Consider the following 19053-nt stretch of genomic DNA (forward strand, 5'->3'; position numbering starts at 1 on the left):
TAGAGTATTAAAACAAAATTGTTACCTATTAAATTTTAGAGAATATTATTATAAAATTAGAAATACAAAAATTTAATCACTCTAACGTTTTTTTTTTCTTGAAGATGTCACTCTAAATTAGAGTGAGCATGATAACTCGAAAACCGACTATTCAAATGTGGTTGGTCGAAGAAGAGGAAGGATCAGTGAACATCGGTTTGGAAAAAAAAATTAAACCGACAATATTTGTACTAGTTGATCGACCATTGGTTGATATTCTTTGTTAATCGAAATTGATTTAAACATTTTCTAAATTGATCATAGTGGATTGAACCATTGTTTAAAAGGACTCTACAATTATTGAGGATATGCAGAGTCAAAAGTGGCTGTATCAATTGAGGAATTGCTTGCCCACGTGTGTAAGGAGTTAAGGCACGTTTGGAATTAATGCAAAGGCAAAATGGGCTACATAAAAATCAACATGGACACAAAAAAGAAAGAAAAATGCGTAAGCCTTACGTTTGACTTGACATCACTACTCCTTCCATTCACATGCCAAATTTCATTATTTAAGCACATATATACCATTTTTAAAGATGGAAGGTTTAATCTCCCGCTCCGTAATTGTTGTATTAAAAAAAAGTATACGTGGTCACATGACATTAATTATTGTATTAAATAATTTCCCCTTTTCTAACTTTTTTTTTTTTTTTTTTTTTGTTCTTTTCGTAATAATGCATCTTCTTTCACACTTTACTTTGCTATATGACACTTTTGTTTCTTCTTTTTTTAAAAAATATATTTTTAGTTAAATCACAAGTTTAGTACTTCCCATAATTTATTCATTTTTACCATGCCATTATTATTATTATTATTATTATTATTATTATTATTATAGTTATAATTATAATTATAGATTTAGCAAAGTTAAATGGTGTTAGTGAAAAGGGACCATGGAATGAGGTAAACAAAAATTAAATCACATACAATAAGAAAGGAAATGGTTAATGTCCCTCAACTCTCTCTTTACCAGTAAACAGTTCAAAGCTCAATGAATAAATAAATAAACAGATTAAGCAAAAAGGTTAATAATCATTTAATAAAAGAATACCTGCTTTTTCTTTTTCTTTTTTTTTTTTTTAATTATATATATATATAGATAAAAGTTTTTTAAGACGTCAATTTTGACGTCAGTGGCAACTCAATAATGCATGGGGTTGCTCCATCCAAGAGACTTCATTTTGGAGCTAGAAAGAGGGTATATAGTCAATAAGGTAAGGCCATGATTGGCTTTGGCTAATCTTTTTTTGGTTCAATAATGTCAACTTATTTATGCACCTTTTACAATTTCCACGTTACAAAGTTCTATTTTTACGAATTAATCCAAATTTACAGAAAAAAGAGAGGGCATTTTTAGTCTTTAAACCTCAATAATTTAATTTAAAACTCTATTACTAATAATAAAGAGTGGACGGTACAAATATGAGTGCAGTTCCAAATACACGATAGTATTATTGATACTTTAACTTTACAAACTTTGAAATCCCAACAAAATATTTTGACACAGTTTGATTTAAGGTTTTATAGATTTCCAAGAATTAAGGATGCTTGGAAATAATGAGATTGATGAAAATCAAGAATGTTTGTGTTTGATTGTACATGAGAATGCTATCGTAATTTTATGGAAATAAATTTAATTTGTAAAATTAATCAGGTAAACTCTATAAAATTAATTATTTGACAATCATATAATAACATCAATTATTAGTATTTCTAAAATATGAGTAATTTATAATTAAAGTTACATGATTACATAATTTGATATCGATTTGATGAATTTATATAATTATGATGTATTAATTAATAAAATAATTAATGAGTTCGAATTAATGATAAATTAATTATAATTATTAAATAATAAATTCATAGTATATTAATCATTATGATCATTAATTAATTACAAATATAATTAATTATGTTAATTGAAAAATAAGTTTGTGTATATATAAACTAATTTTGTTAAACTCAAATAAAAATTAAGTATATATTAAAATGTTTATATATATATATAGATATATGTATTTAAATTAATTAATTTATTAAAATTTAAGCAGTTAAATTTATACATTATAATTAAAATTTAATATAAATTTATAAACTATAAATTAAATTTTTATTATAATGGATATAGGAGATTAGCTTATTTCTATGTGTAATTCTATAAAACTTGTAACAAATGAGAGGATGGGTTACCCCATTACAACTCTTATTCCCATCTTTAAAAAAAAAAAAAATGTAAAGAAAAGCATAAGCGTTACGTTTGAAATGACATCAGCAGCCCCACCATGCCCAAATTCATTAATTGGACATTCTAGAGATGCGTTATGTTGATTTCATTATGTGCCACTTTTTCAAATAATCTAAGATTCAATTTTAATTAAATTACCCACTTTATCAAAATGATTTCTACTTAATCCAATAAAATAATCAAACTTCCATCCAATGATCATTCTTCTTTCAACTTTCCATCCTTCTCTGCCTCTGGTTCTGCCTCCTATATATTTCCCCGGTTTTCCTGTTTTTTCATTCACTCATTTTCAATTTCACTTTCTCCTTCTCTACTTTTGCTTGCATTGCCAACCATTAACCAGAACCACCAACCCCTCCGCCATGGAAGCTCCGTCGTCCATCCCTCACTTGGCCATTTTACCAAGCCCCGGAATGGGCCATCTGATTCCTCTCATCGAATTCGCCAAGCGCCTCCTCTCCCACCACCGTTTAACTTTCACTTTCATAATCCCTTCCGATGGTCCCCCGTCTCAGCCTCAACGAGCCCTCCTCAGTTCCCTCCCCTCCGGCATTCATCACCTCTTCCTTCCCCCCGTCAGCTTCGACGATCTCCCCGCCGCCTCCAAAATTGAAACCATCATCACTCTCACCATTTCTCGCTCTCTCCCATCCCTTCGAAACGTATTCAAATCCATGCTCTCTCACTCCAACCTCGTCGGCTTGGTCGTCGATCTTTTTGGCACCGATGCCTTCGATTTAGCCAGAGAATTCAATATTTCCTCTTACATGTTCTTCCCCTCCACCGCCATGCTTCTCTCCTTTGCTCTGTTTTTACCCAAACTCGATCAATCCGTCGTCGGCGAGTTCCGCGACCTCCCCGACCCAATCAAGATCCCGGGATGTATTCCGATTCAAGGCAAAGATTTATTGGACCCAGTTCAAGATCGGAAGAACGAAGCCTATAAGTGGACGCTTCATAACGCGAAGAGGTATGCTTTAGCAGATGGGATTTTTCTCAACAGCTTCCCGGAATTGGAGCCCGGAGCTATAAATTATCTGCGGAAGGAGGAAGCAGGGAAGCCCCCCGTTTACCCAATTGGGCCATTGGTGAAAATCGACGCAAATGAGAATGAAGAAAGGGCAGAGTGTTTGAAATGGCTAGACGAACAACCACATGGGTCTGTTCTGTTTGTGTCATTTGGAAGCGGGGGAACTCTGTCGAGCGATCAAATCGACGAATTGGCGTTGGGATTGGAGATGAGTAGACAAAGATTCATATGGGTGGTTAGAAGTCCTTCCGATAAGATCGCAAACGCCACCTATTTCAGCGTCCACAGTCAGAGTGATCCATTGGATTTTTTACCGGAAGGGTTTGTAGAAAGGACGAAGAAGAGGGGACTGGTGGTGCCGTCGTGGGCGCCACAGGCTCAAATTCTGAGCCACAGCTCGACGGGTGGGTTTTTAACGCACTGTGGATGGAATTCAACATTAGAGAGTGTGGTAAATGGGATTCCTCTGATTGCTTGGCCGCTGTACGCAGAACAGAGAATGAACGCTGTGATGTTAACAGAGGAGATTAAAGTGGCGTTAAGGCCAAAAATGAATGAGAAAAAGGGGATAGTGGAGAAGGAAGAGATATCGAAAGTGGTGAAATCGGTGTTAGAAGGAGAGGAAGGGAAGAAACTGCGTCGGAAAATGAAGGAATTGAAAGAAGCTGCAGAAAGAGCGGTTGGAGAAGATGGATCGTCTAGTAAGATAGTGAGTGGTTTGGTGAACAAGTGGAAAGCCAACATTTCCAGTTAGAAATTAGAAAATACTCTTTTTAAATTTAATCCTCTGCCGCAGTGAATTTTATTCCCAATTTTACTGTTAATTTGTGTATTTGTACAAAACAAAAGCACTTGTTTGTTTTGCCTCCTCGATAATAAAAGCATTCCTTGATTTCTAAAATTCTCATCTTCATTACTTCGTGTCACTCTGTTTTTTTATTATTTTTTTTTTTAAGAAAAATACATTTTTGTTTTTAGGTTTCAAAATCTTTCAATTTATTCACGTTTAGTTAGGTAGATAGAACAATCAGAGATAAAGTTTAAACCCTATACTACTTTTGAGTTTGATTTTCTAATGTTATGAAGATTTTTTTTTTTTTTTTTAAATTCAAAGTAAAAATTTTTCTAATAGTCTCTGGCCATTAATAATTATTAATTTACTAAATGTGAACTGATATAGTTGAAATAATAAAAAAATACAAAATTATTTTTCCTTCTAGTCTCTAGCCGATTTTAAGGGTCGGGTTGGATTGGATTAGATTGGAGACCCATTCGTGTCATTCGGGTAGCCAACCGGATCTGATTTTGAAAATCCCCTAACCTAACCCACATATATCCCTTATAATAGGATAATCTAAAAAAAATAAGTTGTAACTGTTTTTTCAAAACAGTTGTTATAGGAGATGCTAACACTTTCCTACACCTAATCAACTTCTGAACCTTAAATCTAGTTTTACATACGGTTTTTATTTTAAAAGGAGTAACCACACACTTCAAATATGATTAGTGGTGATTTTAAACCTCTCACTTCGAAAGCAACTTTGAAATGATTTAAATCTAATCACATATTAAAAAAAAGGAAAGAATTAAAGGCCCGTTTCAATTGACTTAAGAATTGATTTAAACACTTTTGATAAAAATTGATTAAAATACACTTGAAAAAACTATGTTGAGTTATTGGTAAACACTCCATTTTTTTTTCTAAAAATGAGTTATTTTTAAAATTAAACACTTGAAATGTAATTCAAACACACCCAAATTATATCCATGAACTCTCCGTTCACTTGACAATGACTTTCTTTTGCTAAACAAATGCCCTAAACAATTTAAATTAAAGATCACTTTATTGAAATTAAATAAATAAATAGGTTGTTTTTAAATATAGAAAAATAAACCAAAATATTTACAAGATATAGTAAAATTTTAGATGATAGATACTGATAGACTTCTATCCGTGTCTATAATATCACTAATAGAAGTCTATCAATGTCTATCATTGTTAGTTCTAAAATTTTACTATATTTTGTAAATATTTTCAACCGTTTTACCATTTAAATAATTTTCCTAAATAAATAGATTAAACAAAAAGTAAAGAAGAAAAAAAAAAAAAAAGGTAAAATGTCCAGTTAAGAAATGTTTTAAATTAGAAAGAAAAATCTAGAACCTTCTAGTAGATGAAGGGTTTTCCTTTTTTTTCCTTAATATTATTATTATTATTATTATTTTCTAGTAGTCACTCAATATTGTTGTGGTTGCTCATATTTGGAGTTAGAAAGAGTATGGTGAAGAAGGTAACATTAAGGTTAAAAATATCGATGTCAAATATCAAGATTTCAGTATTATGAAAATATCGATATCAATAAAAGTTTCAGAAAAAATTATGGAAATTGATAGAAATTGTTATAGTTAATTAATGGAACTTTGATTATGACTTTATTAAATTATAATTGAGAATTTTTAATCACAATTTCTATAAAGTAAGACAACGTATAGATAATGTCGGTGTAGATATTAATGCGAGAGTAGGAATTTAAAAAATAAATAGAAAATAATTATAAAATAATATAAGTTTAGGAATATTTTAAAGTGAAATTATGTGAAAATTATGAAAGTATTAGATGATTAAAGAAAAAACTCACATCAATTCAATTTTAAGGCAAAATGAAGTGAAAATTTTATGAAGTTTGAATGAGGTAAAAAATAAACATATATTACTTTTTGTGCTTTTTTCAAATTCAATTTCTTTAAAAATGAAAATTTTGGGTAAAAATAAAGTTAAAAAATTGAGAAAAGATGGAAAGTAGAAAAAGCAACACATAAAAAAAGCTTAATCATTTGTCAAAAATGATATTGAGATGTGAAACTATAGAACCGTGTGTAATTAGGACAATAAAATTGAAAAACTTGAAATGAGCTAACGTAGTTAGTTAAAAGAAATCAAAATTTTCTCGAAATGTCGAAATTTCTCGAAATTTTTTCAAATATAAAATTTTTGTCGAAATGGGGAATCAAAATATTATATAAATATTCTCAAAATTTTGAGAAATCTCGATATTTGTCGAAATTGGGGAAAAACAAAATTTTCCCCCATTAAAATTCTGAGGCCATCGAATCGAAATTTTAAACGCTAATATTTTAGATTCTGTTCGTTAACTATTTTGTTTTTTGTTTTTATTTTTGAAAATTAAGTTTAAGGATACTACTTCCACATCCAAATTTCTTTTTTTATTATCTACTTTTCATCAATAATTTAAAAACCAAGCCAATTTTGAGAACTAAAAAAACAATAAAAAGCTTTCAAAAAGTGGTTTTTGCTTATGGAATTTGCCTAAAAATTCAACTACTATACTTAAGAAAGATATAAATCATTATGAAAAATGTAGATGAAATAGTTTTAATTTTTAAAAACAAAACAAAAAATCAAATAGTTATCCGACCGTCCTTAATTTCTCTTTAAAAACTCCCCCACCTCACTCAAAGTTTAACAATGTCAGCTTATTTTGGGACCTTTTACAATTTTCTTTTATAAAAACTACATCAGGATTTTTTCGAGTCCTAAGAGTTACAAATTCAACATAAACATGATTATTATTCTTTTAAGTTTTAAATTATTTTTCTATTACTAAATATATGCATTGGTATTAAAAGGAAAAAAAAAAAAAAAAAAAAAAAACATCGATGCACACACAGAAAATACAGAAACCAAGTAACTAGGAAAGTTGAAACTAATGTCTAAATACAACCTTTTTTTTTTAAGGCTAGCAAGAGGATTAACGAATTTTAACTTTTTATTTATAAAAATAGTAAATCAACCTTTCATTAGTGAAAATAATAAAATAAATTTTTTAAAAAATAAACGAATTTATAAAAATCTAAACTACCCAACCATAAAAATGAGATTGCAATTAACTTATTAAAAAATATTCGTAATTACACTATAATTAAAACAAATATCTAGAGAATATTGGTGTCTTCCTTAGCGAGGCTCTGAGCACCGCACCAATCTCTTCTCACACATTTTCTTGTTCTAGACTCAAAATATTAGTTTAAAAATTGAGAGGTAGACTGAATAAAGACTTTATCTAAATAACTGTATTCATGAAGAAACGAACCAATTAAAATTGGAGTATGAAAATCTCAATTAAAAATGGTAAACTAAAATTACTAATCAATTATCATGTGATGTTGATATCAACTGTGGAGATCTCATGAACAGAAGAGAAACAAATAATATTCAAGATGGTACATTATTCTTTGATCGAATCTATCAAGGTAAGAATCACTTTGGAAAGAAGACACTTTGCGACTTGAACTCTTAGTCAAAGGTCATAAATCGAGCCTTTCATCTACACACTAGTGGATTTGATCGATTAAGTCAAGCCTCCAAAGTAGACTTGTCGTCGATTGAAAACAAAAAATAAAATCAGTAAAAAAAGATAAAAAAATTGAAAAATTAGATAAAATAGAATTTGAAATTGAAGATAAGATCAAATATGATATTTAAAAAAAATTACATTTGACTTTTAAAATTTGAAAAGTGTAGGGAGATAATTTAGGAGAAAATCAGTATACATGCTAACAAATTTACAAAGGGTAGAATCATATGGTGAAACTGAAAATCAGGGTATTTTAGGGTTAAAAAAAGTGGGAACACGTGAAGTAGTGCATTTGCTATAAATTTGATGAAATTTCTGTTTTATTATTCTTCCCAACGGAATCTTTAAAAAAATATGATTCAAAATTTTAAAATAAGACTAATTAATAAAAATGAGACTTTTTTGAATATTTCACGTTTAAAACAAAATTATAATAAAGATAATCATAAAAACAATTTAAAAAACGTATGATTAATAGAAAATTTAATATAAATATAAAAAGTTAATTCGTTGAGATACATATAAATTATTATCAAATTAAATCACGAAATTTATGCCAGATTTTCATATAGAAAGAGGTGCTTAGTTCCTGGTGAAAATCTCATAGAAAATCAATAGAGTCTGCATTATAAATTTGATAAATTAATTACAATATAATTAAGAAAGATGCAGAATTAATTGAAGTGGAATTAAAAAGGCTTGTGAGGGTATTTTAAGATTATCGAAAAACTGACCCACATATGTGTCTCATGTAATTTGTTATATTTCGAAAGAATTATGTGGTTTGCTATTTCTCCAAATGAAAATGTAATTAGTGCTATATACCTGATTTCCCCTTTTTTTACTCAAAACGTTGGGTTGTGATTGCAGATTTCCTTATATGAGACCCAAAACACTAAGTGTATTTCTAAAACAAAGAAGCCCAAAAAGCAAATAACCCAAAGATTGAAATGGGTTGGTACAATGAAAGGAGAAGAGGCCACGATGGAGAGACTTCAGCTGGATATGTGGCAAGCATTACCCGAAAGGATACGTGAGTACATGTTGCGAAAGTGATCGGATCTTTATTTTAATTTTACATAACATACAAAAAACATATAAGACGAGATATATCAGATTTATTAAGCATACTTATGTAAAGAAATAAAATAGGAAAAAGAGATTCAAAAGTCACATACCTTTGAAGACTAAACTCTTCTCGACTTCTCTCCGAATCACGAACACAACAACACATTTTGATTGTGAAAAACGTAGTAATCAATCGAACATTACCATGCAGAAACCTTGGTGTTCTCGGGGTAGCGAATCGTAGAGAGTATGCGGGCTTTTAAATTAATTTGGAAAAGAATGTATTTATTAATTTTTGAGAGCAAAAAACAACTTTTCCAAGCACACACCTTCAACACACTTTGGTGTTTATATAAGAGTGCAAGAGGAAGGTGAAATAATATTTCTTTTCATCCTCCATATATTAACGAGAGAATAATGAAGGAAGGGAAAAGATTATCATTTTCCCTAATTACAAAATTATTTATTTAAACAAAAACTAATTTTCCTTTAAATAATATATAAACATAAAAAATATTCTCTTATCAATTCAATAATATTTAATATGAATCAAATTCATATTAATTTTGATATTTGAACCATATTCAAATAAATATTTTCTCTCAAATTATATTTCATATAATTATATCTTATATAATTAATTCTCTTTATCAATTTGAAAAATCAAATTAATTTGATCCTCATTTATCTCAATAATGAGAGGACCTTATGGACCTGAAGCTCCAATGGTACTTGATTAATTAATTAAACTTTTTTAATTAAATTAATCAACTTCCATCAACTGTTAGTTAGTTCCACTAAAGACCGACAACTGCATTCTTCGCATTATATATATATTTCTGAGTCAATTGGATATATCCAATCAATGGTGCATTGACCATCTACAAATTGCTCGTAACTACAGTTAGGCCAAAATTATTGTTTTGCCTCTATAGTTACATCTAACTCCTTAATACTACTCACTAATCCCTCTGATGAATAATAGGTTATAGTCCAATTATAACCTAACATTCTCAGGCCAGGAAAGGGTATGGCATCACATTGTTCAAGTCTCGGAATTAGCTTTGGGGGAGTAATTTCTCTACTTACTCTAACTATAGAGAATGAGTGTTTGGGCTAAAACATAAGTGTCGTTAATTCTATCTTACCCAAAACAAATGAAATTTATAATACTCTAACTACCACTAGAACTAACACGTAGTAATAGTGGAGTAAGAGGTCGATCCCAAGAGAACCTCTATTAATTGGCCTAAAATAGACTACTTGAATTCCAAAATGCAAAAGATTAAATAGGGAGTTGTTTGTTTTAAGAATTAGAAACTAACTAAGTGAAAAAGACAAGAATTGATATAGGACATTTATTGATGAGAAAAAGGAAAAGAAGTTCACATTTTCTATCCAGACTACTAATTCTTGCAACCATTATTACAATTTTGTTATAGAACCATGTAATTTTTGCATACAAAAATTGATTAATCTTGAGTTGTCAATTTAATCTTAATCAATTTTATTCTAAATCTTAGCAAGAACAATCAAAAGAAAGTAAGTACATGAAAGAAAATTCAAGGAACAGTCTCAAGAAAATGCCAATTTATATAATTTCCAAGAAAAAAGATTACTTACTCATGGATGATGAAATTCTTCAAGCAATCCATTGATAGTTACATATTTGATACAAAGATTGAATACATATTGATTGAATCTCACAAAAAAATACAAAAATTGCTATGTAAATTTGAAGTCTTTCTCGAAAAAAATGGGTTTTTTCCTCTTCTCTTTCTTTCTCTCCATATTTTGCTGAAGAACTGAACCAAAATTTATACCAACAGCATAGCATCGTGAGGCGCGGGGATGGATTGCGTCAAAATCCAGAGCGTTGCAACTTTGTGAGGAGCGTTGCAACACATCAAGTTTTTACAGTAAAAATCGAGCTTTCTGTCTTATACTCGATCCTCGATGCAAGATGATGCTTTACTCGATGAAAAATGAATATAAAGAAACTCGATAGTACTCGATGACTCGATGCTTGATTACTTGACAACACTTATTCGATGGTTGATTACTCGATGATATGAAATATAGAATACTCGATGCTTGATAGCCTTTTACTCAATGATATTTGATGGTACTCGATGGCATTTTGGTAATTACTCAATTCTCTTCAATAATATAACTATTATATTAATTAAATTAAATTAAAAACTAAATTATTACAAAAAAAAAACTGAGGAAAACCATTTGAATCAAACCGCTAGGGAGCCAAACCGTCGGACCGAAAGTTGAATTATTGAAACGCGCACGCCTCTTCAAGTCTAGAGCATTGAAACACTTTTCGCCAATGTTGCGACGCTGACATCCTTTCAGTGCTTATCGTTGTACTACTCACAGCATCGCGACATTTCACGCAGCGTTGGAACATTATGGCTGGAGCATTACGATGCTAAGGCTTTTGCCTTATAGTGTTAGCCCAACGTTGCAATATTAAAGCCCGATGCTGTAAGGAAGAATGCTTGCAGTTCTTCACCCGTTCATCCATAAATCTCCATTCTTGCTCCGTTTCCAATCAAATTGAAGCCGAAAAATTTTCACAAACGACCCGGAGTAGATATACAGACTCGATAGCATAAAAAAAATGTCCAAAAGAATGGACCCTTTACATATCGAATAAAAAAAGGCATCAATTCTAAAACCAACCTCGAAAACATCCAAATGAGCAAATCATATTCAACATACTTCTATGCATAATCTAAATCCCACCATTACTCTCTAATTTGTATGAAAATTAAAATTGGGATGAAAACGCTTGCTTTGATACCAATTGAAAGGATACACATGTACCCGTTGGAGAAGTGATCGTGTCCTTATTTTAATTTTGCATAACATACAGAAAACATGTATGACAGAAATAAGATATGTCAGATCTATTAAGCATACTTATGTAAAGAAATAAAAAAGGAAAAAGAGATTAAAAAATCATATGCCCTTGAAGATTAATCTCTTCTCGATTCCTCTCCGAATCACGAACCCAACGAATATTTTGATTGTGAAAAATGTAGTAATCAATCGAACACCACCACGCATAAACCTTGGTATTCTCGGGGTAGAGAGTCATAGAGGTACGTGGGCTTCTAAATTAATTTGGAAAGGAATTTATTTCTTAACTTTTGAGAGCAAAAAAAAAAAAACTTTTCCAAGCACACACCTTCAACACACTTTGGTGTTTATATAAGAGTGCAAGAGGAAGGTGAAAATACATTTTTCATCTTCCATATAATGAGAGAATAATGAAGGAAGAGAAAAAGTTATTAAATAACTTATTTTCCCTAATTACAAAATTATTTATTTAAACAAGAATTGATTTTCCTTTAAATAATATTTAAACATAAAAAATATTCTCTTATTAATTCAACAATATTTAATATAAATCAAATTCATATTAATTTTGATATTTGAACCATATTTAAATAAATGTTTTCTCTCAAATTATATCTTATATAATTAATTTCCTTTATCAAATTGAACAATTCAAATTAATCCAAATTAATTTGATTCTCATTTATCCCAATTGAGCTAATAAGAGGACCTTATGGACCTATAGATTGATGCTTCATTGATACTTGATTAATTAATTAAACTCTTTTAGTTAAATTAATCAACTTCAATTAATTGTTGGTCACTCCACTAAAGATCGATAGTTGCACTCTTCGCACTACAAGTATATTTCTGCGTCCATTGGATATAACTAACCAACGATGCGTTGACCCTTCACAAATTGCTCGTAAGTACAGCTAGGTTAAAATTACCATTTTGCCCCTATAGTTACATCTAACTCCTTAAGTACCACTAATCCCTCTAATAAACAATAGGTTATAGTCCAATTTTAACCAAACCCCTCTTTGGTTAGTAGAGGGTGTAGCTCTACATTGTTCAAGCCTCGAAATTAGCCCTTAAGGGAGCAATTTCTCTACTTACTCTAACTATAGAGATTGAGTGAATTTCTTCTTGTATAGCTATGTTCCTAGCTGCTTAATTTGACGAATCCCCAAAATGGTAGGTATATTGAGTTGGCAAAACTAGCCACTCTCACCCATACAAATCAAATGATCGTCTTAATAGGCAGGAGTTCAGAACTCAATCAAGATTTAAGTTAAGTCACCTATGGTCATCTTGGTGAAATGTACGTCTGAAATGTACGTCTTTTCTAACAACGATGTTATATGAAGAGTATTCATTTCATGGTCCGGTCTTATACAAACTCTTTGTGTAAAATACCTTCGCTCACATGTCTCCACATAATGATCAGGATCAGATTATTTGTAGCACTTTACAACAATTGTGTCAACTACAAATCGGATCGTATTTGTAGCTTTACTAGGATAAGGTACCTAACCTTATCCATCTACTACGAATCGTTTAGGTTATCACTTAAATATGATCCACCAGTATGTCTTTACATACATGTTTAAGTTACAAAAGATAACCTTGGATTTAGTTTATTAGTTTTTTGTGGTTTAATGCTATTAAATGTTAAATAAAGTACCTCTTTATTTTATTAGATAAATAAAGTATTTGTACAATACAATTACAAACTGTGAGACCTACGAGATTTAGGGTATCAATCTCAAACTACCATATCCAAATTTGATGTTGAACTTTGACAGAAGCAAAAGAATTGCACTGTAATTTCTCTCTCTACTCTCTAAGCTTCAAATAGATTCTCCCTTTCTCAGTTCCTTAATGGATGTTTTGATTTTGCATAAAATGAAAATGAAGAAGGAAATGAAAAAGAACTCATGAGTTTACTACAAATCCAAGGTTATCTTTTCAGACGTACAAAAATCCTGATGATTACTACAAATTTTCAGATCAATAGGAAGATCAATAGAAAAAGCCTACATCAATAGGAAGATCAAAATTTTCAGATTACTACAAATCCTGGTTTCATTCTATTTTTTTGTATTTATATCTTCTAATTCTTCTCTTTTATATTCATAAGATAGATAAGTTACATAAATGATTTAAAACAAAAAAATAAAATTCGTTGGATTTATCTTCTACAAAAATCCACCTTAAATCCAACTCTGAAAAATCTTCAAGTATCTTCTAGATCTAACCTTCTTTTATCCTTTTTTAGGTAGATCGAAGCCAATTATCTCAAAACGCTTTTGGAGTTTGAGCTTCGAATCCCTTTTTATGAGCATGTTAGTCACGTTGTCCGAGGTATGAACCTTTAATATTTCTATCTCTCCATTCTTTATTTTATTGCGAACATAATGAAATTCTACATCTATGTATTTGGTCCTACTGTGGTATTGTGGGTTCTTAAAAATATGAATGATACTTTGGTTCACAGTAGATTTTAACCGCTATTTGATTGATACCAAGATGATTCATCAAGCCTTTGAGCCACAATCATTCTTTAATTGCATCTGTTAAAGCTATGTATTCTGCCTCTGTTGTAGATAGAGCTACTATTGATTATAGGGTAGCCTTTCAACTGATTAGATGAACCTCAAGTAGGAATACATAGCCTGATACGGACTCTCTCTTGTCAATATCCCTGCAAAGCCTAAGTCAACATAGCCAACAAGATCTAGTTCTAATTCTTTTGATTTTGTGTTGACTAGTTTCGCATACTTGGGTATCCATTTGGTGGCTTCTTGTGCCTTTTGTTGGGGTTAGACATATCTGCTCACAAGACTAGTTGAATAGGATAGGTAGGTTTTGTAGAGACCATTAGGTACATTAAACTGCCTACTGCCTGACTGTAGAGTACTTTCCCTATCTGTTGTTTATGTTCAAGGTCTGAATCATTAGGGGAATTAGCTGATGAGTGCTTAAAATGTTAGGCTATAGGAATAGTGACAAGTTTAACTGATGGAAATCGAACATGAGGATTTTCATGAGCAGTAGAATGGTTGTTCCAAATTCCATTCGTATTTGAACATAAACAATTACCATCAAGAAACGGAAACATACAAGCTATGCACAAAATGAAATTACAGCATGCTTTACAAGATCAAGGGAAAGAATAAACATACCTTTGAAGACTCATCTTCAAACACCCTTGATCACAAACATTCGAACAATCTCCAAGACTGCAACTCACGAACGCTCGAACATTACGACTGCAACACAGCACGATCACAGTGACCACGAACACAACAATCTCAAAGATCACGAACATAATGAACGACCTCCAAAAACAAATGCTATTCGATCGTTTAGCAAAAGCTCCGCGATCGTTTAGCTAAAGGTCAGCTGAGTGAACTATCGTGTAGTGTCACTCCACGATCATTTAGTCTCTCTTAGGCTATCGTTTAGTGAATCTAATCCACTTGACAGCCTTTCCGTGAGTAATTCCCGAGAATGGAGACTTTCTCAACCACAAAGTTTAGGAAAACATTTTTCCTTTTATCACACGGTTACCATGAAACTACCAATAACCTTTCACTTAATTGGTTATTAGAGAAAAAAGATATAATTATCTAATAATATTAATTATTATAAATATATATGATAACCAACTTACCATACTATATTTATAACCTATAGTTTTAATATTTTATCTCATGAAACATATAAACCATAGTTCTTTTTCTATTTCATGGTCCTTAATGTAAATCTCATTTACATTAATCCTCTACTTGATGTATCTCATACATCACATCAATCATATCATATATAATCGAATTTCCTCTTCTCAATCTGAACATTTCAAATAAACACCAAGAACTGATTCTCAACTTGAATCTATTGAGCTACCAAGGGGACCTTATGGACCTGTAGCTCGAAACTTCAACGAGACGTGAATAATTGACTAAACTCTTTAGTCATGGGATCTACCATCCGTTAATTGTCGGGCACTCCATTAAAGACCAACAACTGAACTCTCCTTACGACAGATACATTATGTGTCCATATCAACCAATCAATAATGCGATAATCCTTCATAGATTGCTTGCAAGTATAGCTGGGCCAATAACCGTTATGCCCCTGTAGTTACATCTAACTCCTTAAGTACCACCGATCCCTTTAATGAACATAAGTCATAGTCCTACTATGACTGAGTCCTCTCTTTCAAAGAGAAGCTCTGGCCACTATGTTCAAGACTCGGAATCAGCCCTTAAGGGAGAAATCTATCTACTTACTTTTTCTTTTGGGAAGAAGTGAATTCCATCTTGTGTAACCGAGTTCCCAACTCCCAAATTAGACAAGTCCCAAAAAAGGTAGGCATGTTGAGTTAGCAATCTGGCAACTCTCACCCATACTAATCAAAGGACCGCCCTCAAAGGCAAGAGTTCCTAAAACATTCTGGATTGTGGTCATGTTACCTATGGTCGTTTAGGTGATATGTAAGTCTCAAGTATCAATGATGTTATATACAGAGACTAGTCATCTCGTGGTTTGGTCTTATACAAACTTTTTGTATAGGACATCCTGCTTGCATGTCTCCACATAACTGGTCAGAATCTACCATCTGTTGTAGTTCACAACACTTGCAAACATCTACAAAGCGAGTCGTATCCGTAGTGTCACTAGGATCAAATATGCCTCCTTGAACCTTATACTACAGACCTATTTAGGTTATCACTTAAGACATGATCCACTTGTATATCTCATATACATGCTTAAGTTTACATACAATAACATGGAGCTTTGTGTATTGTATATGAGTAAATGCCAAATAAATAATTCTTATTTTGTTCATAACAATGTGTACAGATTACAAACTACGAGACTCCCGATCCCAACATTAGCTTCACTTAGATTGAATATTTTTATCAACTTCTCATGCAATAAGCTGTGTGGTTGATGTTTAGAATAGACTGACCCCCGACTCTTGTAATGTTAATCTCTTGGATTTTTTTTAACTCACCCAAGTCATTCATTTCAAACTCTTTACTTAAAAGACTTTTGACATGTGATAGGTCAGCTTTTGAGCTCCCTACAATGAGCATATCATCAACATACAATAGAAAGTATACCTTTCCTTTGTAGGTTGTGGTGTTCACATAGACACACATACCATGAGAGCTTATTTGAAATCTCAAGCTAGCTATTTAGTCATTGAATCTCTTGTACCAACATCTAGGTGATTGTTTAAGGCCATAAATTAACTTGTTCAGTAGGCAATACAAGTCTTCTTTCCCTTTTATCTCATAACCTTTAGATTGTTACATATAAATTGTCTCCCATCAAGATAACCATGTAGAAAAGTTGTTTTCACATATAGCTGATCCAATTCAAGATCATTTTAAGCTACCAATGATATAAGAAGTTTGATTGTAGTATGTTTTATGATAGTGGAAAACATTTCTAAATAATCAATACCCTTTCTCTGAGTAAAACCATTTGTAACAAGTCTAGCTTTGTATCTAGGCTTTTGTTATTTAGTAATACCCTCCTTTAAAAATCCACTTTGATACAATTGGTTTGCATCTTTTAGGTAGAGGTGTTAGGGACCATGTGTCATTCACCTTTAGTGAGTTTATTTCTTCATTTGTAGTCTTAATCTACTATCTGGCATTAAAACCACTCACAACCTCTTCAAATTTAGTTGGTTCTTGATCATTAGAAGCCACAGTGGCACTCAACAAAAGGTTCATGTAATTTGTGTCTGCATATCGAGCTGAAGGTACAATAGTTCTCTTTTTTCTGTCCCTCACAAGAGAATATTGACTCAAATCATGTTGAACTTCAACATTTTCTACATGTTCACCTGATGTGCCTTTTGCCTCTTCTACATCACTGATAGAATCTTCTTGTGTAGGGGTATTTCTTGCATTCTCCAACTCAAATCTAGTGGTATGGGTTGCTGCCTCTTCTCTAGAATTTCCCCCTTTTGCATAAATATCTATTTTCCCTAAATGTGACATCCTTATTGATTATAAATCTCTTCTCAGTAGGATGCCACAGCTTGAAACCCTTCACACCTTCAACAAAACCAACAAACATACACCTAGCAACTTTGACTTTGAGTTTTCCCTGATTCTGATGCACATACCCAACACATGCAAATATCCTACGATCATTTAGATTAGAGGGGATGCTTGGATCACTTCTCCTCTAGTGTTGGAAACTCTAAGGAGTTGTGAGGATTTCTATAAAGAGTGTACACTAAATAAGCAGCTGCTTTAACCCAAAATTTATCTTCTAGAATAGCATCAGATAATAGGCATCTTACTCTTTTCAAAATAGTTCTATTGAGTCTCTCAGGCATTCCATTTTGTTAGGGGTGTGTACGTTACTATCCTATGCCTAGTTATATCATTTTCTCTATAAAGGTGTTGAAATCCTCTCCACAGAACTCCAAGCCATTATCAATACTGAGATATTTAATTTTCTTTGTTATCTGTTTTTCTATCATTAATTTCGATTCCTTAAACTTCTTAAAATACTAATCTTTAGTCATTTGAAACTAAACCCAACTTTTTCTAAAAAAACTCATCAGTTAAGGATAAAATGTACCTATAACCATTTAAGCTTGGAGTTGAGGCTAGTCTCCGTAGATTTACGTGGATATAGTCAAGGATTCCCTTAGTAGTATGTTGGATTTTAGTGAAAGTATGTCTCTTTGCCTTTCCCAACCCACAATGGTAACAAAAGGACAATTGGTTACTGATCTCTTTTGGTAGATTACCCTGTTTAAGTAGAGCTTCAAGGCCTTAGAGCTAATATGAGACAACCTTTTATGCCATAGATCAGACTCAATTGAATCAGAAGTATTGGGTTTTATGCCCTAAAACTCGTAGATAATAAATGTAAATAATTGACTGTCATCAATAAAGAGTTATCGATGTTACTTCAATAAGTGTTATTGATTGTGTTATATGTGTTTTGTCTTAATAACCCTAAATCCAATAAACTAATATCCTAGGCTGTCTTATGAGTCCTGAACTGTATATGGAGATATACAAGGATTAATGTTCAAGATATAGTCTAAAGGGTCTATAATATATGAAGAAAGTTGGGTACCTTATCTTGGTGACACAATGGATACGACCTACTTTGTATTTGATACAAATGTAATGATCCAACGTGTTCGTGTAGGTGACATGTGAATGGGGGCATCCTATGCAATGAGTTTGCATAAGATCGGACCGTGAAATGACAACTACTAAATGTAACTCTGTTGACTAGTTAGGCTTCTTTTTCAATAGGATGACCTAGGTAGCTTAATCTTAATCTTGAGTCTATTATGGACTCCTGTTAATGAAGAATTGTCCTTTGATTTGTATGGGTGAGAGTGGCCAGTTCGCCAACTCAACAAGCCTACCATCTTGGGGACA

At 31.7% G+C, this 19053-nt stretch overlaps 1 protein-coding gene across 1 annotated transcript; it reads left to right on the forward strand.

The window, feature by feature from the left end:
- The first annotated feature begins 2214 nt into the window (after positions 1-2214).
- LOC120092779 (hydroquinone glucosyltransferase-like) lies at positions 2215-4218 on the forward strand. The gene has a single exon (XM_039050984.2). It carries the CDS (start codon positions 2482-2484, stop codon positions 4069-4071), a length of 1590 nt encoding a protein of 529 aa, XP_038906912.2. The 5' UTR covers positions 2215-2481; the 3' UTR covers positions 4072-4218.
- The last annotated feature ends 14835 nt before the right edge of the window (positions 4219-19053 follow it).

Source organism: Benincasa hispida, chromosome 1 (genome assembly GCF_027475165.1).
Source record: "Benincasa hispida cultivar pf3 chromosome 1, pf3_genome.v1.1, whole genome shotgun sequence".
Classification (NCBI taxonomy): domain Eukaryota; kingdom Viridiplantae; phylum Streptophyta; class Magnoliopsida; order Cucurbitales; family Cucurbitaceae; genus Benincasa; species Benincasa hispida.

Coding starts and splice junctions, on each gene's coding strand:
- LOC120092779 (XM_039050984.2), top strand. CDS start 2,482: ATGATCATTCTTCTTTCAACTTTCCATCCTTCTCTGCCTCTGGTTCTG.